Source organism: Rhinopithecus roxellana, chromosome 2 (genome assembly GCF_007565055.1).
Source record: "Rhinopithecus roxellana isolate Shanxi Qingling chromosome 2, ASM756505v1, whole genome shotgun sequence".
NCBI lineage: Eukaryota > Metazoa > Chordata > Mammalia > Primates > Cercopithecidae > Rhinopithecus > Rhinopithecus roxellana.
In genome coordinates, this window is record NC_044550.1 from 14375789 (window position 1) to 14402266 (window position 26478).

The 26478-nt window shown below is 39.1% G+C and overlaps 1 protein-coding gene across 3 annotated transcripts in view; it reads right to left on the reverse strand.

Annotated features, from left to right (window-relative positions):
• Window positions 1–2684: 2684 nt before the first annotated feature.
• SLC39A8 (solute carrier family 39 member 8) overlaps window positions 2685–26478 on the reverse strand; it is a 90875-nt gene continuing 67081 nt past the window's right edge. Inside the window, exons 6-9 of one of the 3 annotated variants that reach the window (XM_030919435.1) lie at window positions 13136–13343; window positions 12741–12925; window positions 8118–8150; window positions 2685–4677 (exon numbers count right to left, since the gene is read on the reverse strand). In XM_030919435.1, the coding sequence (XP_030775295.1) occupies window positions 4585–4677; window positions 8118–8150; window positions 12741–12925; window positions 13136–13343 (519 nt within the window). In that variant the 3' untranslated portion in view covers window positions 2685–4584. Of the gene's footprint in view, window positions 4678–6623; window positions 8151–12740; window positions 12926–13135; window positions 13344–26478 lie in introns of those variants that run through there. The other 2 variants (XM_030919430.1, XM_010363316.2) reach the window with 2 other exon arrangements.

Here is a 26478-nt window from a genome sequence, read left to right on the forward strand (position 1 = left end):
ATCATATGGTTCTATACATAGAATATTATTTCAACACCATTATCTGTTCTGAACTCAAGGTTGTTTAGGTTATAGATTGAGGCCCCTTTTGGCTCCAAAACTTTCCAGTGGCATCAAATGTTAGTTACCCTCTCATAGTTATCACTGAGGAACAATCTTCACTTTTGATGTATTAATTGTGCTAAATGAAAAAATGCAAAATATGTACAATGTTTCTATGTCTTCCAAAGTGAAATAAAAATAAATAGAAATTATCCACGAGTTTTGAAAGATTTTTACTCCCCACTACTGGAACATAATAGAGATTGCACTATACTCTGCCTAGGAAGTTGACTTCCGACATTGATAGTAGAGTTCCAGAAAGTGCTGAGGAACTGTGCTAAATTCAAGAGCTGGGAATTTTGTTTGAAATAAATATCTCAATATTTAACTGCTGTATTAATTAGAAAAATTTTATTACAAGACACAGAAACCCAAATCAAATTAGCTAAAGCCAAAAAGGACTTACTAAGATATTAGAATAACTTGGGTAACTTACAAAATTGAAGGAACTAAAGAAAAATAACTGAAAAGTATTAAGGATGTCAGGAACTAGAACCAAGGACAACACAAAAACTCTCTCCATCCAGTCCCCACAGCTTCTACTCTTATCTCAGCATCCATCTCATTTTCCCAGGTTTCTCCTTGTGCCAGGAACATGACCACTAGCAGCTCTGGTGTCAGATATAAGAGGCAAGAGCTTTGGCTCTCCACATCCTTAGAAGTTTCTGTGTAAAGACGACAATTGACCCAGACTGGGTGACTTGCCCAGCTTGTGGCTAACAGGTGAGGTTAAGTGCATTGGTTGACAATCTTCAGTAGGGGTTGGGAGAAACCAGTTTCTAAAAGAAAGAGTGAAGCTTTTACATGGAGAAGTGCAGAAGTCAAGGTAGGCAGGAACAATCAACAGAAGTGCATTGCTCCAAACATATCCAAACATAATACCACTTTCACCAGTTTTGTCACCACAAAGTAACAGGACAAACAGCTCCTAACTTATACAATGTCATCTTTATGACTATTCTAAAATGCTTTGAACTTTTTCATCTTAAAACACCAAAGGATCGCTATGACAGTGCAGGTGCTTTTTCTCACATGCATCCTTCTACAAAATGCTTAGACATGAATTCTGAGGCTTACTTTTCACAAATTAAAAGATTTTTTCATGGAGACACTAAAGATACAAAAAGTAGAAAGATCCACATGAAGCACCTTCCTCCACAGTTTCTAAGGCTTCTAAAATCAATGTTTCCCAGTTCATTAACAAGCTCGTACATAATTATTAGAGTGACACCATTAAAGTTAGCACATACAATGACTCCCAAAGAAAAAACATTGTCTATATATAAGCATCGCTGTGAATGAGTGGAATGTCTCAGCAATATGGTCACAAGCAGCCGTCCCAGTGTTCTTACTCAGATATTCCACGTAGCACTTCATAGTATGCTTTAAGTGAGGGAATGTGACCTATAGATACATCTACATGAGAAAGATTCCCATAAGGCATAAATAGTTCAATAAACAATCATAAAAATGTATTCATTCTTCCCCATCTAGAAATCTATGTCTTTATTTAAAAACACGTGATGATTCATGCTTAAGGACGTCTTGTCGGACAGTTGGTTAGTCTTTTATCTAGTCCAAAGATTCTTATCTGCCAGAAATGTGATAAGTCCACTTATAACTAGTCTCTCAAAATATCCTAGATATTTTTCTCTGTATGCATAGTTATTCGTACAAATTAATCTAACCCAATTCCGTCTTGTTTACCCTAAAACATTTAATGATAATGACTTCTTATCATCTTTCATCCCCATAAATTTTCTCCTTGCTTTCAGTGAGTAGCAACTTCACTCCCATATACCTACTTGTAGTGTATTCTTTCTCCTGCCAAATTCACACAGTCACCTCCTCTTCCAGAATAAGACTTTTACTGCTGATTAATCACAGCCACAAGGGAAACAAACAACCGCCATGCTCAAATGAGGATAAGGTGAGGCAGGTCCATTAATTTACAAAGGGACTAGTTACAAACATGCAAGTGGGGTACAGGGAAACCACAAGTGATGCTACATGAACGCAGGGCTGAAGACAGCAGAGCTGTTACTACCCCTAGGCCAAAGGGACAGAGAGATAGCGGGCACCAAAACCAAAGGAGGGGAATCCACAGGCAGATGCTGGCCCAGCAACTGTTTTTTAGATGAACTAGGTACAGAAATTGAGAATAAGCATTTATAAACTTCAACAGCAATTCCATAGAATAATTATGTCTAATAAAAAATGAGGTTTATCTAATAATAAAAATAGGGTTGGATTTTCTATGTCTTTTTTTCTTTTTTTTTTTTCTGAGATAGGAGTCTTGTTCTGTTACCCATGCTAAAGTGCAGAGACATGATCTTGGCTCACTGCAACCTCTGCCTCCTGGGTTCAGTTCTTCTGCCTCAGCCTCCTGAGTAGCTGGGATTACAGGTAACTGCCACCACCCCCAGCTAATTTTTTCTTTCTTTTTTTTTTTTTTTTAAGTAGAGAGGGGGTTTCACTATGTTGGCCAGGCTGGTCTCAAACTCCTGAACTCGTGATCTGCCCACCTCAGCCTCCCAAAGTGCTGAGATTACAAGCATGAACCACCACACCTGGCCTATGTTTTTATTTTTAATTGTATTTCGTTTTTCTAGTAATTTCTTTCAATTCTATCTATTTACAGAAGTGTCAGCTATTGATAAATTGGAAATAAGGAAAACACGCTGGGTCTTCACCACAGATATTTTAAGAAGCTTTTCTCTGGAGCAGGCCTTCTTGAGCAAAACAGGCAGCCCAAGGATACCCAATAGGAGGACAGTCAAGGAAATCAATACTCTATCCTTTCTCTCCTCACTTCCTCCAGTCTCTTGTTGACATTCTCCATTTGGCTATACCCATTGAGGTCCATGTGGGTCAGTCTCTGGGGAAGGATACAGAAGGGTGGAGAGTGGATCCCCACCTTGTACAGTTGAAAAGTCTATGTCCCCAACATAGCAAATGCACGAAGTCCCATCACCACAGAATGATGTCATTTGTCACAGCGTAATGTCTCCCTGTGCCACTTATCAGCTTACTGCTGCTGAACTCCAGATTCACTCTAAATACATGCTCTGTCATAATGAACAGAATTCCTTTAGCACCCATCCATTACAGTGAGCAGGATATTGAGCTGTCTCAGTAGAGGGCGCTGGAGGGATACTGCAAGAGGAAGGGGCTCTCCTGCTGTTTGCAGCTGCTGCAAGAGGTCAGCAGTGTGGGTGGAAGGGCTTTGATCATGCTCTTGCCTGGCTGCAGCCCTAAGCACGTGGTTCCTTTGCAACTTCTCACCTGCAGACTGGCCTCGTATTAAAAACAGAACCCATTTCACAGGCTTGTTGTTAAGTACTAATTTTTAAAGGGCAGATATAATCAGTATATTAACATGTAGTTCTCACAGGGGTAACTAAACAACTTTAATTTTGTTCCTCACTGTCCTTGTAAGTCTTCTTGGGGGAGAAGGACTGGCTAGACCTTCTCCTACCCCTGGATGAAACTTGGGGTGGCACAATGCAGCTGTTCTGACACAGGACTTTGAGGGAATATAAAATCCTACAATCACTTGAAGACACATAGTCTCAAGTCAATTATAGAAAGTGTCTAATCCAATGCATCAATCCATAATTCAATTTGTATTCAAAGGTAAGATTTCTGAGAAGGAATCCTTCTATTTCCTCATTCCCCACTGTTTGCTAATTGGCTTTTGGCCCCTCCAGGGTTAAGTGCTTAGATGAAGGAAAGAAAAGAGGGGATAAAAACATTTATACTTGACAGATACTGTCAAAATGTGGCTTAATGCTGTCTGACAAATGCTTAAGACTAACCATTCTCTTACAGGCACTTTTGGGATTCTTCAGAGGGCTCCTGCCAAGTGATGTAATCTAGTTCTCCAATTGCCCCACATGACTTAGTCCTTGGTTTTCCAGAAGTCCACTCAGTACCAACCTTCTTCTATTTTCAAGATAGTACCCCTCTTACACAGGATTTGAAATTGTTCCAAACCAGATCTTATACACCACTCGGCTCACACTAGACCAAGGGAATATTCAACTACCCTTTGTCCCAACAAACTCTAGGACTGAAGGTCAAGCTGAGGTAGCAACAACTCTCCTCACTTCACCTGCAAAGGCACTTTGCAGCCCTCCTCTGAGCCTCTCTATTTCCTGGAAGTCAGACACCATCCGCAGTGTCTGTGAGGTCTGCTAATGGAGCTTGCCACAAAATACAGAGTGAAACAAGTTTTAAAAACTTCCTCAGCTTTTTGCGAGAAGGAAGAATTTCCTTTTTGAATTCTTCCAAGATTTCCATAACTTTTCATCTTTACTTTTCTTTCCTATGACCCCTAAGCAAACCATAAGCATAGCAATAAATTATCCATGTGTTGCCTCATTGGGTTTTACTACTAGTTGGTCTATACTGTTGTGGGGATAACATGCAGTCACTGCAGAAGGAATTAAGCCATTGTATAAACTTTAAAACATGCAAGCCCTACCCATTAAAATTGTTCCTTGGTATTCTTACCGTATATATCCAAAGTAAATGAAGTTGAAATTTGATGTCACCAGTAGCCCATTTAATTATCTACAAGAATCAGATGATAAACTATTCAGATACAACTTTCTTGTACTGACTAGCTGTAATAACCCACATGGGGCAGGGGGAGAAATAAGTGGCTTTTTACATTTATTTTTGCCAGTATGTGCTAATAGTACTTAGTTTCATAGTTCTGGATATGGCTCCAGTAATCAGAAGAGCTTTAAACAGAAAGATCAAAGTCCATAGAAAAAGAGTTTTGTTTCTGTTTCCTTAGAATTTAGATCATCCTGTGAAAAACATAGGATTTCTTCAAGGTAAATAAATACTACTCGCAAGAGGTTAAGACAGAGAAACTATAAAGACAAGTAGTACAAGTGTGTAAAGAATAATACTGGTTATTAGGCAAGACTGCTCAGATGGGCCAGTAGAATTAAAATAGTTAAAGTGACAAGGGATTGATCTGAAACAAGTCATGAGAATCCCTACAAAAAGCAGTTCCATAAACTGGCTGCATAAGAACCATCTGGAGTCATAAGCTTCTGAATTACACTGATACAAGCCTGTCTGTACCTGAGACAGCCGACATCCATTCGGGGCTTCTTTTCAGTAAGAGAATTCGGATTTTATTGCCGGTAATGTATCCAGCTGAAAGCAATGTTTCTCGGCTTCTCCTGAAGATTGGTATGGTCATGTGATTAACACTGGTCATTGAATACAAGTGAAGATTGTTGGATGTTACTTCTGAAAAGGCTCCTTAAAGAGGGATGAAGAGCTGGGTGTGAACTTTTTGCCTTTCTACCCATTACTCCTTCTGGCTACGTAGAATTTTTAAGGCTGAATCTCTAGCAACCATTTTAGAGCATGAAGCAATCTTGAAGGTGGGAGTCACAAGCTAAAGATGGCAGAGCTGACAAATCAAAGGAGTCTGGGTTCCCAGCCACCATGGAACTGCCATGCCAGTCCTGCACTGCTCCTTCCACACTTTTATAAGAAGGAAAGTAAAACTAACATAGATAATCCCCTGTTATCATATACCATCGAATCCTAAACACAGTGCTACTGGCATTTTCTTAGCATTACCAGATTGCAACAGATGATTTTCATTTTCAGGCACGTATAACTACCTCCACAATGCTACCTGGCTGTCGGTGATTACAGCATACCATTTGGGGAAATGCATGTCTTAGAATTAATGAAACAGGTATTTGAAGTCTTCAGTTTATCCAGCTGCCTTAGCTTGCCTGAAATCTTACTCATTAACTCACTGATTCTGGGACCATCCAGAATTGGAAATTCCCAATATGGAAGAGAAATGGCCATGAGAGAATGTCTTGTGCATACCTGGCACAGCAAGGAAGCTAAGGAAAAGCAATCCAACACAGACATTGCCACCCACAGTTGTATGGAAGGCAAAGTACCAGTGAGAAAGAAGCTGTAGTAACATCAGTGTTGGAGAATCTTATTTATTATAGGGTTAAGAACCTCTTTACTGTAATGGACCTTAAATGAACACAGAAGTCTGGTCTCCAAAGTGAGACCTAAAGGAAGATGATGCCAACCAGAGTATGGAGGACAGACTGGCAGTTAATGTTCCCCTGGTACAGGCCATCAGTAATCAGCTGTTGATACACCTATCTGGTAAACTGTCTGGTAAACTCGTGGTGCTGTTTTGGCTCTTCTCAACTAGTTCACTTTTTAAAACTTTAAGCATCTCATTAAAGAAACCCTTTTAGATGTGGTAAATCAGAAATAGTCTACTAGGTAGGGCCCTACGAAGCAATGAGAAATCATCATAATACTATTCAGGGACTATTAAAATAGTGGACTCTCGGGTTGGCCATGCTAAGCAACTGGTATAGAAATAAGCCATGGCAGGGTTAGATTTGCAGTTTGAGCACATCACTGATTTCCTATTTATATCTTTCCCCCATAATACCAGATACATGGTAGTCACTCCACAGGACCCATATTAAATAACAAATGACACAATGCATGGTTTCAAAAGGTGTTTACTATTTGGTCAAACAATTTTTAATTGGAGTTCATAAAGTGAAATATATACTAAAATATATATTAAATATTCACCAAATCTGCATTGCTGCTACGTGAAAACATTTTTTGGTCTGTTGGAAAATGTCATTCCTGAGATCATTGTTGGGCTTTGTCCATCATTCTCCTCACCATCAAATCATCTTTCCTTAAGTGACTTGGGAGTGTGAATCTAAGATGTTCAATTTTAGACCAATTTTCTCTATCTTCTAAATGAGTAAACAGGCTCTATCTTTTTTAAAAAGGTAGAAAAATAACCATGGTGTGCTAATTTTTTTCAAGGTATACCATATGGAAAAGTGTAGGCTGAACACAAAAGAAGTCTTTTCTGAACGGCTCTCGATCACACATAAGGAACATATGTTTTCCAGTTAATCAGTCCTTGACGTACAGCAGTCCAGCTGTTGTTTTGCATTTATTAAAATATTCTCTGCTAAATAATTATGTTCGTCTTTAAAAGTAAATTGCATAAAATTACATCCAATTTCTTTCTCTAAACCAACATATTCTTCACCTTCACAAAGCAAACACACGGTGCACCGAAACTGAGGTGTTACCAGCTTTACATACTGTTCTGCCATTTGTGAGAGGTACAACCACAACATCAGTCAGAAAAAAAGCTATCCAGCTTTTCGTGGAATCTGATGAAGTTTACACCCAGCGATAAGCCTCTAAGCTTGAACTTAGCAGGGCTAGCAAAACTTTATTAATTTCCTAACTCCTATTATTTTAGAACGGTTTCCAAAATAATGTAAGTTCCTAATTGAAATACAAAACAGAACAAAAAGCTGTGAGAAATCTTTTTTTCTTTAGCTCTTTAAAGACTTGGAATCATTTATATTAGTGTTGCATACATTTTTACCTTCTACATTTTGATGTACTTCCTCTTGAAAGCACTAGAACAAATTAATTGAAATAAAACCTCTCTGAAACCACTTGAACCTTTGATCCTACCATAGAGTTTTAAAGGCTTTCAAGATGTAACTTGTATTTTCCCGAGTCTGAGTGTCTACATGATTATAGAATGCATGTCTCTTGCTTCATGGTGATATCCAATATGCATGAAATGCTGAAAAATAGGTATTTCCCAAAGACTCCTATATACCAGGCATCTCAGACTGACACTGAAAACCTTCTGAAGCATTTTTAACAACAAATAATGGACTATTTCACAGACTGACACCAATAATTAGTTTTCTTGACCTACAGTTGAAAGCAAAATTATCTTTTTAACTAAATAGGATCAGCTTCAAAATCCCTTTTGGAGATGTTTTTATCTATTAAATGCCTTTATTAACAACACCATCTTCCATTTTCTATTACTCCAATTCGATTTCTCCTGCATACAAGGTAATGAGCAGAATGGCTGTGAATCCAGTTAACATTCCAGCATTCTGAATCATGAAGAAGGTGAAATCGGTTTTTCTTCCAGTTACCTTTTCTCTCAGCATATCATTCATCTCTGGAAACTAGAAGACAGATACATTGTTAGATAATTGTTGCCATCTTGTGGCAAACCACAGAATAGTCACTTAGAGGCATACCTCGGAGATAGTGTGGGTCTGGTTCCAGACCAGTGTGATAAAGCAAACATCTCAACGAAGTAAGTTACATGAATTCTCAGGTTTCCCAGTGCATACAATAGATACATTTGCATTATACTGTAGACTATTAAGTGTGCAATAGCATAATATCTAAAAAGTCAGTGTATATACCAGAATTTTAAAAAATACTTTATTGCTAAAAAATGCTACCAATCATTTGAGCTTTCGGTGAGTTGTAATCTTTTTGCTGGTGGAGTCTCGACTCCATCTTGATGCCTGCTGACTGATTAGAGTAGTGGTTGCTGAAGATGGGACTGGCTGTGAAAATGTCTTAAAATAAGGCAACAATGACATTTGCAACATCAATTTATTATTTCTTTCATGAAAGATTTCTCTGTAGTGTGCAATGCTGTTTGACTGCATTTTACCCACAGTAGAACTTATTTCCAAATTGGAGGCAATCCTCTCAAACTCTGTCCCTGTTTTATAAACTCTGTTTGTAGAATATTCTAAATCCTTTGATGTCATTTCAGCAATGTTCACCAGGAATAGACTCTGTCTCAAGAAATCACTGTTCGTTCCTCCATAAGAAGCAACACCTCATTCATTCTAGTTTAATCATGAGGTTGCAGCAATTCAGTCCCATCTTCAGTCTCCACTTCTCATTCTAATTATCTTGCCACTTCCACTACCTCTGCAATTGCTTCCTTCCCTGAATACCTCAAAGTCATCCATGAGTGTTGAAATCAGCTTCTTTCCAATTTCTGTTAATGTGGATATTTTGACTCCTCCCACAAATCACAAATGTTCTTAATATCATCTAGAATGATGAGTCCTTTTGAGAAAGTTTTCAACTTACTTTGTCCAGATTCATCAGAGGAATCACTATCTACAGCAACTATAGACTTACAGATTATTCTGAAAAAATACAATTTGTAGGCCCAAACTACTCCATGGACTGATCCATGGACTGCAGAATAGATGTTGTGTTAGCAAGCACAACAACAACATTCATCTCCTTGTACATCTCCATAAGAGCTCTTAGGTGACTTGATGCACTGTCAATGAGCAGTAATGTTTTGAAAGGAATTTATTTTATTTTTCTGAGCAGTAGGTCCTAACAGTGGGTTTTAAATATTTACTAAACCATGCTGTAAATAGATGTGTTATCATCCAGGCTGTGTTGCTCCATTTCTAGAGCACAGAGTAGATTCAGCATAATTCCTAAGGCCCCTAGGATTTGGGGAGTGGTAAATGATCATTGGCCTCAACTTAAAGTTACCAGCTGCATTAGTCCCTAGTAAGACAGTCAGCCTGTCCTTTGAAGATTTGAAACCAGGCATTGACTTCTTCTCTCTAGTATGGAAAGTCCTGGATGGCATGTTCTTCTAACAGAAGGCTGTTTCAGCTACACTGAAAATCTATTAGTTTAGTGTAGCCACCTTCATCAGTGATCTTAGATCTTCTGGATAACTTTCTGCAGCTTCCCGTCAGCACTTGCGGCTTCACCTGGCACTTTTATGTCACAGAGATGGCCTCTTTCTTAAACCTAATGAACACACCTCTGCTAATGTCCAGTTTTTCTTCCGCAGTTTCTTCTGTAAGCCATCATAGAACTGAAGAGAGTTATTCCTTGCTCTGAAATAGGCTGTTGCTTATGGGAACGTTGTAGCTGCTTTGATCTTCTATCCATACCATTTAAATTTTATTCATGTCAGCAATGGCTGTTTTGCTTTCTTATTATCTGTGTGTTCGCTGGAGTAGCATTTTAAATTTCCTTCATCAGTCCTTTCTTCACAGTCACAACCAGGCTATTTGGCACACGAAGTCCAGCTTTTGGCCTGCCTTGGGTTTCAGCATGCCCTCCTCACTAAGCTTAATCATTTCTGGCCTGTGATTTAATATGACAGATGTGCAGCTCTTCCTTTCACTTGAACACTTAGAGGCCACTGTAGGATTATTAATTGGTGTAATTTCAACATTGTTGTGTGTCAGGGAATAGAGAGGCACAAGGAGAGGGAGATGGGAGAATGGCTGATCAGGGACCAGGCAGAACACACACATTTGTCAATTAAGTTCACCATTTTATACGAATGTGGTTCATGGTGCCCTAAAACATAATAGTAACATCATAGATCGTTGATCACAAATCGCTAAAACAGATATCATAACAATAATGAAAAGGTTTGAAATATTTCAAAAATTAACAAAATGTGACAGAGACAGGAAATAAGCACATGCTATTCGAAAAATGACACTGACAGACTCGCTTGAGGCAGGGTTGCCCACAACGTTCAATGTGCAAGAAAGCAATGTGCAATAAAACAAGGTGCTCCTGTAATAGAATGCTGGGAGGGGCGATATGATATCATTTACTTTGGATGTTCAAAGGTTTTAGAACAGATAGCTTAATAGGAATATCTAGTTCTTTCAGGCATCACCAAGAGTAAAAGTACTGAAGCAGTATTTTTCCCCAACTGAATCAATCAGTGGGATGGAATTTACCTCATTTTATGTTCTCTTTCTCCTTTTCCATTACCCGTTCTCTATGCTTCACCTATCCCATTCTTTCACGACCTCAAGTTTACCCAGCAAAATCTTCACACCTACCATCACCTCTATCAGAACTTGTATTTCTCTAATTTTTCAGTGGACTAAATCCTTCACGTTTTACCTTATATCTTGCTAAAACACTTCTGCTAGCCAATCCTAGCTTATTCTAGATTCCTTTATTATCATCTCTCATCACATATTCTACTTTCTATCTTATTTCATAGCATTTTTTATTATTTGTAATTATTTAGTCATCTGTGTGATTTCTTGTTGTTGTTGTTGTTGTTTAATTTCAGGATCCCCTCTTTCTAGAGGAAAAGCCCCACGAATGGAAAAGCTCCTTGAACTGTGCCTATTTTGCTCATTCTAGGATGAGTATTATTTCTTTAACTGAGCAACTCTAATAAGATTCTGTTCTTATATCAGAAAGTAAAATGACTATAAGACAGTATGAGACATTAATTTGTGACAAAAGTTATAAATGTAGCATTGGTTCTAAGAGATGAAATCCTTGCTCTTCTGAGGGTCTGCAGAGAACAATGAACAGAGCTAGGCAAATATAATTTGGAGATAAGAATGAAGATGAAAAAAATTAAATTATTAAATTAGGTATGTAATACATCCAGTTCCAAATGCAAAAGAAATAGTCCTTGATTTTCATAGACTACCATATTATCATTTTCTAGAAAGGTGTCCATAATTTATTTGAAAATACACAGGATATTCTCTCTCTTACACACACATGCACTCTCTCTTTTTTTTTTTTTTTTTTGAGATGGAGTCTTGTTCTGTTGTCAGGCTGGAGTACAGTGGCACGATCTCGGTTCACAGCAACGTCTACCTCCCAGGTTCAAGCAATTCTCCTGCCTCAGACTCCCGAGTAGCTGAGACTACAGGCACATGCCACCACACCCAGCTAACTTTTGTAGTTTTATTAGAGACAGGGTTTCACCACGTTGACCAGGATGGTCTCGATCTCCTGACCTTGTGATCCGCCCACCTTGGCCTCCCAAAGTGCTGGGATTACAGGCATGAGCCACCACACCCAGCCATGCACTCTTTTGAGCACACACACACATACACACACACACACACAGAGATGCAAAGACACAGACACTGAACAGATATAAATATACACTATGTCGGCCGGGCGCGGTGGCTCAAGCCTGTAATCCCAGCACTTTGGGAGGCCGAGACGGGCGGATCACGAGGTCAGGAGATCGAGACCATCCTGGCTAACACAGTGAAACCCCGTCTCTACTAAAAAAATACAAAAAACTAGCCGGGCGAGGTGGCGGGCTCCTGTAGTCCCAGCTACTTGGGAGGCTGAGGCAGGAGAATGGCGTAAACCCGGGAGGCGGAGCTTGCAGTGAGCTGAGATCGGGCCACTGCACTCCAGCCTGGGCGACAGAGCAAGACTCCGTCTCAACAAAAAAATAAATAAATAAATAAATAAATAAATACTATGTCAAATAAATACTGTCAAAATTTTACCAATTTTAGTGTACCAGTTTTAGTTTAACCCAAAAAGCTGTCACTGTTTAGAACTTTGAAATAACAAAATGCTATTTATTCTGATAAGTTATTCCTCTTCCAAATGTGACACAGACACAAAAGAGGGAGAAAAAGTCCTATAGGGACATACTACAATATAAGACAAGATGTGCCAGCCACAAGGGAGAATAGAGATAGAGGAAAATATCTCTATTTCAACAAAAACAAATCATTTCACCTTCAAACAATATGATTATGTTTTAAAAAAACCAATGAGGATCAGTTTCGAATTACTATTAGTGTATACTACTCAAGTAGAATGATCTGTTGAAATGGGAATGTTTTGAATTACAACAGAAAGGCCTTCTGCACTGCAGAAAGCAGAAGGCCACCCATAGTTAACTCATAATCCAGATACTCATTTCCAAACTTTAAATTAAAACAAAATACAAATTTTAAGCTTCTTACCATATCTGCCAGAGAAATATAGAGGAACATGCCTCCAGCAAGTGCAAATATAATATTTGGAGCGAAATTGTTGCCCACCAAAATACCAAAAGCTAGCCCAACATAACAGGAACATGCAGAAAGGAAGTTGAATAGCAAGGCTTGTCGAGTGCTCATCCCTGCATTGAGTAGGATCACAAAGTCTCCTAGAAGAAGAAGAAAATATCAAGTGAATAGTTTGCTTGTTTGTTTGTTTGTTTTTAATTTCTGGATAAGATCAAAGATAATCATCAATTTCCAACAAGGTCTTCATTTTAGGGCATCAGAAGGCTGTTAAGTGCATGTTACCTGAAAAGTCTCACTCCACTGAAATCAAGAAGTAAGCAGACTTTTACAATATGAGCAGAGCTCCTTACCTAACTCGTGGGGAAATTCCTCACATAGGATTGCTATGGAAGTACTGAGTCCCTGAAGGAGAGACAAGGTGCAGGAAGCCCCAATCGCCAGGCCATCGATGAAATTGTGGAGGGCATCGCAGAGCGTTATCATCCAGGCAATCGTCCCTATTTCTGACAGTTTGGGCCCCTTCAAACAGGTACATGAACTTGGCTCTTTTTTTCCATCCTAGCAGAAAATCAATTAAAATGATAACCAACATTTCTTGAAAGTCTCAGAAATACAAACAAGTTGGAGATGGGTTATGTCTTGAAAAAAACAAATTGTTCCAACATAAAGTCTTTTAGAGTAACTAGGAAACCCTAATAATATATAACAGAGCAAATAAAACTTATGGTCGAGAGAAAGGAAATTAATCAACTGACACACCTTGAATAAGCCACTAACAGACATTTTCCTTTACTTTCCCTTTAAAGCAATCCTTTTATATACACTTCTTCCTACTGCCTTTCTAAAACACAGCAGATATTAACTTAAGAAATTTATTTATACACAAGATTTAAAATGAAGGAAGTTATTCAAAGACTAAACTTAAAGTCTTTTTCATGTTACAATTTAAATATGAAATCCACAACTAGAGCATGATGACATCAGGAACATTTGTTTTAATCCCTCCTATGCCACCACGTGAGAGTGAGCAAGTTATCACAGAGTTCCTTCAACTGTAAAATGAAGACATTGTACCAAATGATTTGTTTATTTATCAACAACTTATTGAGTTTCCATTCTGTTCCAGGTACCATGTGGAGGGTTTAGGTTGTAACAATATGGTTCCTACAAGCTCCAAAGCTTAATTATTTTCTTAACAAATTGCATGAAGTGTAGATGGAATAGGCTAGCCTTTACACTAACACTTCTTTTCATGTAGAAACCATAATAAAAATAGAAAACCCTATGATGGACTCTTTGTAGGAATTTAGATTTCCAGGAAATTTACAAAATTGTACAAAATCAATGACAAATGCCAACTAAAACACTTTCCAGAAGTTGTAGAAAAAGATAAAATGCAAATTCATTTTCAAGTACGAAAGCAGTTTGCAATTAATTGGAGAACATTTTATTCCTAATTCTCCTCCTCTCACCTCTGCCTAAGCAGCTAATCATTATATTTATTGAACATCTGAAATCTGTAAAACACTGTTGAATGCTATGGGAAATACATGGAAATGGAAAACACAGCTTCTGTCTTTAAGAGGTGTATTTACGTTGGAGAAACAAGTCATAATATATATGGATACATTAAAAAAATGCAATATATATCCAACAGAGAGGGCTTACTTCAGAGCAACCATCTGAGAGGTTTTACATTTACTCCAATATCACTTCACTACTCCGAACACTTTGGGGACCAACACTTTCAGAATCAACCTTAAATCTTGCAATACATCTCTTCACTGTTTCATTAGTGGCAAATCTGCACCTTTGGATTTTTGTTTGTTTACAGGCACAGATAAAAGCATTGGAGCAAATATATTTTTTAATTAATATGAAATGAATGGGAAACTGTTAGTAATAGGATTCATCATCATTGTCATCACCAATGTGGTTGCAGTAGAAATAGAAACAGCAAAGGCATATAGCATTTCTAATGTGCTAGGCACTGTTCTAAGCACTTCAAATACCGAATTCATCTAGAACAATTCTATGAGGAAAGTACAACTGTTACCATCATTTTATAGTTGAGGAAATTAAAGCACGAAAAGGTTGGTAAACTTACCCAGGGATACAAAAAAAGCATAAGTGGGCATTTTTGGCAACAGTGCTTTACTACTACAAACATATCGGGGAGGGGGATTCTTCTCTGTAATAGGATCTGACGGTAATTCCAAGGAGACTTCCCCACCTCTCAGAAAATTCTCCTGAATGCCTGATGCAACATTGAACAAGTATTGAATCTTGTTTATTTTAACAAACAAAGTTTATCTGCATAAAAATAATTCTATCTTTTCTTAAAATGTGGATTTTTTTTAACTTTATAGCTCTATCTTAAATGCACAACACAATAAACAATCATAATTTAGCACAGGTGAATCGGGTGGTTTGCATAAAAAATGCCCCAGAGCGCGAAGCAATTACAGCTGAAAGAGAAACAAAGGTGGTCATAGGGAAAGCCACAGAGGAAGTGACCTGGGCTTTGTAAAACTTACTGCCATGATATACTTAATGAAATTATTTTGAATTAAAGCGGTTGTTTTCATCTTCCAATCTAATTTATCTAATTACATGTTTAAAATTTCCTTATTGTGATGATTTCAGAAGAAGACTACAAAACCAAGTCTTGACTACCTGATACCACATACAGAGTCTGTATACAAACACCCTTAATTTTACAGAAGAAATTAAATTAATATATCAGGAATGATTCTCTTACCTCTAAGTACAGATATTACTGACTCTATTTATTATGCCTCATATTAGCTCGATGAGCTTTGGTCCCAAATGATACTGTTGAGCAGGGTAAGAGTTATACATTTTTAATAGTTTTGGAACAAACCAAAGTAGGCAAACATTCACAGAAACTTCTTTTCTAATTCACCTAGAATTAAATCACTGAGCAGAGAGAAAACTAAATTCGACTATGACTATCTCGCTCTTTCCTTTTTAAATTTTTGTTTTCTGTTATTATTGCTGCTCACTTCCTTGCTTTCTTGTCTGAGTTTTACTCTAAATATGAGGCTATTTCTATCCTCAGCCATGATGAGGCAACTCAACCTAGTGAAAAGACCCTAAGTCTGGAATCTGGAACTGAGTTCAAGCTTGGCTCTGAGAATTACCGTTGTAATCTTCAGCAAGACTCATAACACCTTTCACTCAGTTATTAATGGGGATGAAAGTCAAAGCAATGTGTAGTGTTATCAGAATGGGGGAGAAAGAATATCATGCACCAAAGTTATAAAAATAGAGGGAGACTATGTAGAAACCCAACATAAATTGGAGGGGAAAAAACAAAATTAAAAAAAAAAGTACCTAGAAATTAAAATGGAGAAAACAAATGGGTTTACTCGCAGAACAGTTTAAGGAAGGAGGAGAAAGTTGTAGAGGAGGAGGAGGCCTGGGGGAATAGGGAGGACAAGGAAAGGGAGAAGAAGAATGAGGAGGAGGAGGAAGACAAGTACAAGGAGGATGAGAAGGAGGATGAGGAAGAGGACAAAGAGAAAGATGATTAGAGGAGGAGGGCAAGGTGGAGGCATGTGGAGAAGGAGGAAAAAGGAAACAGGGAGAAGAAGGAGAAGGAAGTGAGCAAGCATGAGTAAGAGGAGCAGGAAGAGGAATAAAAGGAGGAGAAAGATAAGGACATAGACAAGAAGGGCACAAAGGAGGAGGTGAAGAATATATGGATAAGCCTCTTTTAATAAGTGCAGAATGTGAATCTAATTCTATTCCACTAAATCTCATAAAAGGCTATCACAGAGGATAGCTTCAATAATAAAGTGAACAAGAAGATCTGATTGTCACTCAGTATCCTTCCTCAGCCATCCAAATGTTTGCTTAATGGGCCCACATATAAAGTGCCAGAGTGGTGCTGAGGGAGGTTATATATAGGTTCAGCATTCTCTTCCCCTACCAAGGGGGATCTGGTTTTCCAGCACTAAAGAAGGCCCAACCTTCAAAAGCCAAGGCTGACGCTGAGCCCCCAGAAAGACATCACTGCCCAACAGGGCAAGAGGACCAGATGGCTGTATGTGGTAGCAGAATGATTCCATTGGACTCCTCCCATTATAAGGGGATGCTCTTGGACTCACAAAGATAGACATATACAATATACGTCTTCCCTGCCTTCAGTGCCTCTGCAAGCACCATCATTCACGGACTTATAGCGCACCTGATATATGTAGCCAAGGTTTGCTGTGAAAACTATCTCCTAACCATTTTTTAGTAAAGGAAGTGAGACAATGGGCTCAATCCAAATAATTCATGGATCACATCACCTGCACCCTCTAGTAGCAACCCGTTTGACAGAATGATGAGATGTCCTGACGAAGCCTCAGCCAGGATGCAAGCCAAGAGATAACACCCTGAGAGGCTGGAGTTCTGTCCATAGGTTCGGCAGCCAAGTATATTGTGTCATCTCTCTGTAGAGAATGCACAAATCCAAGAACCAAGAGGTGAGAGTAAAAGGGGTCTAGGTCAGGCTCAGTGGCTCCCGCCAGTAATCCCAGCACTTTGGGACGCCAAGGAGGAGGAATGCTTGAGGCTAGGTGTTCGAGACCAGCCTAAGCAGCATAGCTAGACCTCGTCTCTATGAAAAATGTATTACAAATTACCCAGGTAATCCCAGCACTTTGGGAGGCTGAGGCAGGCAGATCATGAGATCAGGAGATTGAGACCATCCTGGCTAACACGGTGAAACCCCATCTCTACTAAAAATACAAAAAATTAGCTGGGCGTGGTGGTGGGCACCTGTAGTCCCAACTACTCGGGAGGCTGAGGCAGGAGAATGGTGTGAACCCGGGAGGCAGAGCTTGCAGTGAGCCGAGATATTACCACTGCACTCCAGCCTGGGCGACAGAGCGAGACTCCATCTTTAAAAAAAAAAAAAAAAAAAAAAAAAAAAAAAAAAAAAAAAAAAAAAAAAAAAACACACACACACAAAGAAAAATTACCCAGGTATGGTGGCATGAGCTTATGTTCCCAGCTACTCGAAAGGCTGAGGTGGGAGAGTTACAGTGAGCTATGATTACGCCACTGCACTCCAGCTGGGCGACAGACTTAGACCTTGTCTCTAAATAAATAAACAGATAAATAAAGTAATCTATCTTATTTTTATGCCTAATACACTACTTAAAGAATTTTTACTGACAGGCAAGATGGCCAAATAGGAGCAGCTCCGGTCTGCGGCTCCTAGTGAGACCAACGCAGAAGGCAGGTGATTTCTGTATTTCCAACTCAGGTACCTAGTTCATCTCTTTGGGGCTGGTTAGTCAGTGGGTGCAGCCCTCAGAGGGCGAGCAGAAGCAGAGTGAGGACCCAGGAAGTGCAAGGAGCCAGGGGCCTCCCTCCTGGAGCCAAGGGAAGCCGTGAGGAACCATGCCATGAGGCACGGTGCTCTCCAGCCCAGATACTATGCTTTTCCCAAAGTCTTTACAACCCACAGACCAAGAGATTCCCTAGGTTGCCTATACCACAAGGGCCCTGGGTTTCAACCACAAAACTGGGTGGCTGTTTGGGCAGACACCAAGCGAGCTGCGGGAGTTTTTTTCCATACCCCAGTGGTGCCTGGAACACCAGCAAGACAGAATCATTAACTCCTCTGGAAAGGGGGCTGAAGCCAGGGAGCCAAGTGGTCTTGCTCAGCAAATCTCACCTCCACGGAGCCCAGAAGGCTAAGATCCACTGGCTTGAAATTCTCGCTGCCAGCACAGCAGTCTGAAGTCAACCTGGGACGCTCGAGCTTGGTGCGGGGAGGGACATCCACCATTACTGAGGCTGGTTTTCCCCTCACAGTGTAAACAAAGCCGCCAGGAAGTTCAAACAGAGCGGAACCCACCACAGCTCCGCAAAGCCACTATAGCCAGAATGTCTCTCTAGATTCCTCCTCCCTGGGCAGGGCATCTCTGAAAGAAAGGCAGCTGCCCCAGTGAGAAGCTTATGGATAAAACTCCCATCTCCCTGGGTCAGTGAACCCAGGGGAAGGGGTGGCTCTGGGCACAGCTTCAGCAGACTTAAACGTTACTGCCTGCCAGCTCTGAAAAGAGCAGCAGATCTCCCAGCATAGTGCTCGAGCTCTGCTAAGGGACAGACTGCCTCCTCAAGTGGGTCCCTGACCCCTGTGCCTCTTCACTGGGAGACACCTCCCAACAGGGCTCGACAGACACCTCATACAGAAGAGCTCCGGCTGGCATCTGATGGGTGCCCCTCTGGACAAAGCTTCCAGAGGAAGGAACAGAGAGCAATATTTGCTGTTCTGCAGCCAATGCTGGTGATACCCAGGCAAACAGGGTATAGAGTGGACCCCTAGGAACCTCCAGCAGACCTGCAGAAGAGGGACCTGACTGTTACAAACCAACAAACAGAAAGCAATAGCATCAACATCAACAAAAAGGACGACCACTCAAAAACTCCATCCGAAGGTCACCAACAGCAAAGACCAAAGGTAGATAAAGCCACCAAAAGGAGGGAAAACCTGCATAAAAAGGCTAAAAAATCCAAAAACCAGAATGCCTCTTCTCCTCCAAAGGTTCACAACTCCTCAACAGCAAGGGAACAAAACTGGACAGAGAATGAGTTTGACGAACTGACAGAAGTAGGCTTTAGAAGGTGGGTAATAACAAACTCCTCTGAGCTAAAGGAGCATGTTCTAACCCAATGCAAGGAACCTAAGAACCTTGAAAACAAGTTAGAGGTATTGCTAACTAGAATAACCAGTTTAGAGAAGAACATAAATGACCTGATAAAGTCAAAAAACACAGAACAAGAACTTTGTGAAGCATACACAAGTATCAATAGCCAAATCGATGAAGCAGAAGTATATCAGAGATTGAAGATCAACTTAATAAAATAAAGCATGAAGACAAGATTAGAGAAAAAAGAATGAAAAGGAACAAGCAAAGAATCCAAGAAATATGGGACTATGTGAAAATACCAAACCTACGTTTGATTTATGTACCTGAAAGTGATGGGGAGAATGGAACCAAGTTGGAAAACACACTTCAGGATATTATCCAGGAGAACTTCCCCAACCTAGCAAGACAGGCCAACATTCAAATTCAGGAAATACAGAGACCACCACTAAGATACTCCTAAAGAAGAGCAACTCCAAGACACATAATCGTCAGATTCACCAAGGTTGGAATGCAGGAAAAAATGTTAAGTGCAGCCAGAGAGAAAGATCACGTTACCTAAAAAGGGAAGCCTATCAGACTAACAGCGGATCTCTCTACAGAAACACTACAAGCCAGAAGAGAGTAGGGGCCAATATTCAACATTCTTAAAGAAAAGAATTTTCAACCCACAATTTCATATCCAGCCAAACTAAGCTTGGATAAACTAAGTGAAAGAGAAATAAAATCCTTTACAGACAATCAAATGCTGAGGGATTTTGTCACCACAAACAATCAAATCCTGAGGGATTTTGTCACTACCAGGCCTGCCTTACAAGAGCTCCTGAAGGAAGTACTAAATATGGAAAAGAACAACTGGTACCAGCCATGGCAAAAACAAACCAAAATGTAAAGCCCATTGACACTATGAAGAAGCTGCATCAACTAATGGGTGAAATAACCAACTAGCACCATAATGACAGGATCAAATTCACATATAACAATATTAAGTTTATATGTAAATGGGTTAAATGCCCCAATTACAAGGCACAGACTGGCCAATTGGATAAAGAGTCAAGACTGACCAGTGTGCTGTATTCAAGAAACCCATCTTATGTAAGAAGACTCACATAGGCTCAAAATAAAGGGATGGAGGAATATTTACCAAGCAAACGGAAAGCAAAAAAAAGAAAAAAAAAAAAAGCAGGGGTTGCATCCTAGTCTCTGATAAAACAGTCTTTAAAACAACAAAGATCAAAAAATGCAAAAAGGGCATTACGTAATGGTGAAGGGATCAATGCAAAAAGAAGAGCTAGCTAACTATCCTAAATATATATGCACCCAGTACAGGAGCACCCAGATTCATAAAGCAAGTTCTTAGAGACCTACAAAGAGACTTAGACTCCCACACAATAATAGTGGGAGAATTTACCACCCCACTTTCAATATTAGAGAGATGAATAAAACAGAAAATTAACGAGGATATTAAGGACTTGAACTCAGCTCTGGACCAAGCTGACCTAATAGACATCTACAGAACTCTCCACTCCAAATCAACAGAATATGCATTATTCTCAGCACCACATAGCACTCATTCTAAAATAGACCTGTGACATAATTGGAAGTAAAACACTCTTCAGCAAATGCAGAAGAACAGAAATCATAACAAACAGTCTCTCAGACCATAAGGCAATCAAATTAGAACTCAGGATTAAGAAACTCACTCAAAACCACACAAGTACAAAGAAATGGAACAACCTGCTGAATGACTACTGGGTAAATAACAAAATTAAGGCAGAAAGAAATAAGTTCCTTGAAACCAATGAGAACAAAGACACAATGTACCAGAATCTCTGGGACACAGCTAAAGCAGTGTTTAGAGGGAAATTTATAGCATTAAATGTCCACAGGAGAAAGCGGAAAAGATCTAAAATTGGCACCCTAATATCACAATTAAAAGAACTAGAGAAGCAAAAGCAAACAAATTCAAAAGCTAGCTGAAGACAAGAAATAACTAAGATCAGAGCAGAACTGAAGGAGATAGACACATGAAAAACCCTTCAAAAAATCAATGAATCCAGGAGCTGGTTTTTTGAAAAGATTAGCAAAATAGATAGACTGCTAGCCAGACTAATAAAGAAGAAAAGAGAAAAGAATCAAATAGACACAATAAAAAATGGTAACGGGGAGATCACCACTGATCCCACAGGAATACGAACTATCATCAGAGAATACTCTAAACACCCTTATGCAAATAAACCAGAAAATCTAGAAGAAATGGATAAATTCCTGGACACATAACTCTCCCAAGACTAAACCAGGAAGAAATTGAAACCCTGAAAAGGCCAATAACAAGTCCTGATATTGAGGCAGTAATTAATAGCCTAACAACCAAAAAAAGCCCAGGACTAGAGAGATTCACAGTCAAATTCTACCAGACGTACAAAGAGTAGCTGGTACCATTCCTTCTGAAATTATTCCAAACAACAGGAAAAGAGTGACTCTTCCCTAGCTCATTTTATGAGGCCAGCATCATCCTGATACCAAAACCTGGTAGAGACAAAACAAAAAAAGAAAATTTCAGACTACTATCCCTGATGAACATTGATGCGAAAATACTGAATAAAATACCAGCAAACCAAATCCAGTAGCACATTAAAAAGTTTATCCACTATGATCAAGTTGGCTTCATCCCTGGGATGCAAGGCTGGTTCAACAAATGCAAATCAATAAAAATAATCCATCACATAAACAGAACCAACAACAAAAAACACATGATTATCTCAACAGATGTAGAAAAGGCCTTCAATAAAATTCAACACCCTTTCAAGCTAAAAACACTCAATAAACTAGGTATTGATGGAACACGTCTCAAAATAATAAGAACTATTTATGACAAACCCACAGCCAACTTCATACTGAATGGGCAAAAGCTGGAAGCAGTCCCTTTGAAAACTGGCACAAGACAAAGATGCTGTCTCTCACCACTCCTATTCAACACAGTATTAGAAGTTCTGGCCAAGGCAATCAGGCAAGAGAAAAACATAAGGGGTATTCAAATAGGAAGAGAGGAAGTCAAATTATCTCTGTTTGCAGAAGACATGATTATATATTTTAAAAACCCCATCATCTCAGTCCCAAAACTCCTTAAGCTGCTAAGCAACTACAGCAAAGTCTCAAGATATAAAATCAATGTGCTAAAATCACAAGCATTCCTATACACTAATAACAGACAAACAGAACGCCAAATTATGAGCAAACTTCCATTCACAATTGCTACAAAGAAAATAAAATACCTGGGAATACAACTTACAAGTGATGTGAAGGACCTCTTCAAGGAGAACTACAAACCACTGCTCAAGGAAATAAGAGAGTACACAAACAAATGGAAAAACATTCCATGCTCACGGATAAAAAGAATCAATATCATGAAAATGGCCATACAGTTCAAATTTGTAGACTCAATGCTAGTTCCATCAAGCTACCATTTACTTTCTTCAAAGAATTAGAAAAAAACTACTTTGAATTTTTTACGGAACCAAAAAAGAGCCTGTATAGCCAAGACAATCCTAAGCAAAAATAACAAAGCTAGAGGCATCACGCTACCTGACTTCAAACTATCCTACAAAGCTACAGTAACCAAGACAGCATAGTACTGGTACCAAAACAGATATACAGACCAATAGAATAGAACAGAGGCCTCAGAAATAACACCACACATCTACAGCCATCTGATCTTCAACAAACCTGACAAAAACAAGCAATGGGGAAAGAATTCCCTATTTAATACATGGTTTTGGGAAAACTGGGTAGCCATAAGCAGAAAACTGAAACTGGACCCCTTCCTTATACTTTATACAAAAATCAACTCAAGATGGATTGAAGATTTCAATGTAAGACCCAAAACCCTAGAAACCCTAGAAGAAAACCTAGGCAACACCATTCAGGACATAGGCATGGGCAAAGACTTCATGACTAAAACACCAAAAGCAGTGGCAACAAAAGCCAAAACTGACAAATGGGATCTAATTAAACTAAAGAGCTTCTGCACAGCAAAAGAAACTACCATCAGAGTGAACAGACAACCTACAGAATGGGAGAAAATTTTTGCAATCTATCTATCTGACAAAGGGCTAATATCCAGAACCTACATGGAACTTAAACAAATGTACAAGAAAAAAAACAGCCCCATCAAAAAGTCGGTGAAGGGTATGAACAGACACTCTTTAAAAGAAGACATTTATGCGGCCAACAAACATATGAAAAAAAGCTCATCATCCACTGATCATTAGCGAAATGCAACTCAAAACCACAGTAAGATACCATCTCATGGCAGTTAGAATGGCGATCATTAAAAAGTCAGGAAACAACAGGTGCTGGAGAGGATGTGGAGAAATAGGAACGCTTTTACACTGTTAGTGGGAGTGTAAATTAGTTCAACCATTATGGAAGACAGTGTGGCGATTCCTCAAGGATCTAGAACCAGAAATACCATTTGACTCAGCAATCCTATTACTGGGTATATATGCAAAGGATTATAAATCATTTTACTATAAAGACACATGCACATGTATGCTTACTGTAGCACTATTTACAATAGCAAAGACTTGGAACCAATCCAAATATCCATCAATGATAAAATGGATAAAGAAAATGTGGCATGTATATACCATGGAATACTATGCAGTCATAAAAAGGATGAGTTCATGTCCTTTGTAGGGACATGGATCAAGTTGGAAACCATCATTCTTAGCAAACTAACACAGGAACAGAAAACCAAACACTGCATCTTCTCACTCGTAAGTGGGAGCTGAACAATGAGAACTTACAGGCACAGGGAGGGAAACACCACACACCAGTGCCTGTTCGGGGGATGGGGGGCAAGGGGAGGGATAGGATTAGGAGAAATACCTAATGTAGATGACAGGTTGATGGATGCAGCAAATCACCATGGCACATGTATACCTATGTAACGAACCTACATGTTTTGCACATGTACCCAAAACTTAAAGTATAATAAAAAAAAAAAAAAAAAGAATTCTTGCCTCCTGTCCCCAAAACCTTGGACTTGATGAGTTTGATGGACCTACTGTCCAAGGCAGTAATTCTTATACCAGGAAACATGGTCATTTTCTGATTCATTGGAAGTAGAGACTAACTCCTGGCAATTTAAAGTTCTTTATGCCCCTGTACCAACAGAGATGAGGAAGTCACTATAACTAGCTAGGGTAATCACACCTAATGATCAGGGGGAATTGATTTTCTGCTACAGAATGATGACAAGGATAGTGCTTAGAACTCAGGGATGCCTCTAAGTACTCCCTCCCCGATAGTCCTGATCAAGGGAAAATAGCAACAATCCCCCAATAAAAACAAGACTACCAAGCACTCAGATCTTACAGAAATGAAGATTTCAATTGCCCTAACTGGAAAATGACTCATCCAGTCAAGATGATGTCAGACAGTGTGGTAAATGCAGACTGTATTGTCGATGGGGGACCCTATAATGAGCAGTTTAGGCCTCATGACCAGCTCCAGAAGTGAGCTGCGGCTATAATTAATGTTCCTTAATTGCATCTTCTTCTCCCAATATTTTATGTGAAGAGTGTTGCTGGGACCAATATTTTAGTCAGGTTGCAGTATTAGTAAAAGACATCACAGGAATGATATGGTAGTTGATGGGATTTTGTGCATCCCCTGTGTTAGGAACACGCATTTGTCAACCACATGGAGGACAAGATTGGAAGTTGATAGAGAGAAAAAGGGGTAGAGTATTCAATATATCTTTCATTTCTCCCTCCAGATCCACTTTCCGCCCTTCTTTCCCCATAAGACCTATATGCACTCTATCAAAGGCCCTCATGTCCAGGTGCTCAGCAGGTTCCAGACAGTGAGCTCTAACAAAATTGGAGGGAAGGAGGAGTGGCGATCGGGATATTTATTCCCTTGGTTCCCTCCTTGTAGGTTAGGTAACTTAGGCTGGCTATGTCCACAACTAAAGATCATTGTTCCACTTACAGTAGCTTTCCATACAAAACTAGCTCCTTTCCGGTTCTAGAGAACCTTCTTTATTCCCTTTTCCCTTTGGACATAGGTTGTTGACAGCTCCACTGCTATTAGCTTCAGGTTACTGCCCTGTGGTTCACCTACACCCTGATCAGAGTTTTATAAATTGTCTCTCCTCTGTTATTTATCCTTATTTGAGTGGGCCATCTCTCTCTGGAAAGGATTTGACTAATCCAAAGTCTAATGCTCATTCCACAACACAATACTATGAACTATATATGCTATTAAATAAGTTTTCATGAAAAAAGTAACAAAAAGGATTACATAGACATGAATATCTTAAAAAGAGTTAAATGCATTCTATAAATATAAAGTTTTGATAGGCATTGCTTTTATTACTAGGTTTTCCAATGATTTCAATGTTTGTATTTTATAGCTGGTGATTACTTGGTCCTTCTCCTCACCCTGAAAAGTCAGCTAACTACAACCAAAATGAAGTTTCACATGAGTAAGGATAAATTGTTTATCTTTAATGCATGTAACCAAATATAATTCAAATGCACTTACCTTCCAGTCATTCGGTTTCAGGCAAAGCTCAAAACTATTTCCAAAACTCTCTTTGCTAATTAAAATAACCATTAACAAGAAAATAACAATTTCTAGAAACCTTGCAAGTTGTTTCCTGTCTCTCCAATCCTTCTGTGGAATGTGAGTAAAGTTGTTCTGGTCTTTAGTAGTTTAATTAATAATCAGTTATTTTCAGTTTGTGACCACAGCATTTTTACTGCCTTGAAAAGAACAATTTAGGAGAAACCTGAGAGGTTTTCAAGAAATCTGCTACTATTTTGAAAATGGAATCTAAAGTAAATAATAAATATTTATGATTATCTTAATGGACTATTTATACCACTCTAAAAGGCTGCTTACTGTTGCTACAGATGAGGATGGCATTAATGCACTGGTACATTCAGGACACAGGATATCATTTCTTATAAAAAGCCCATAAAATGTACCTCCCAGCCTATGCAACTCTCATT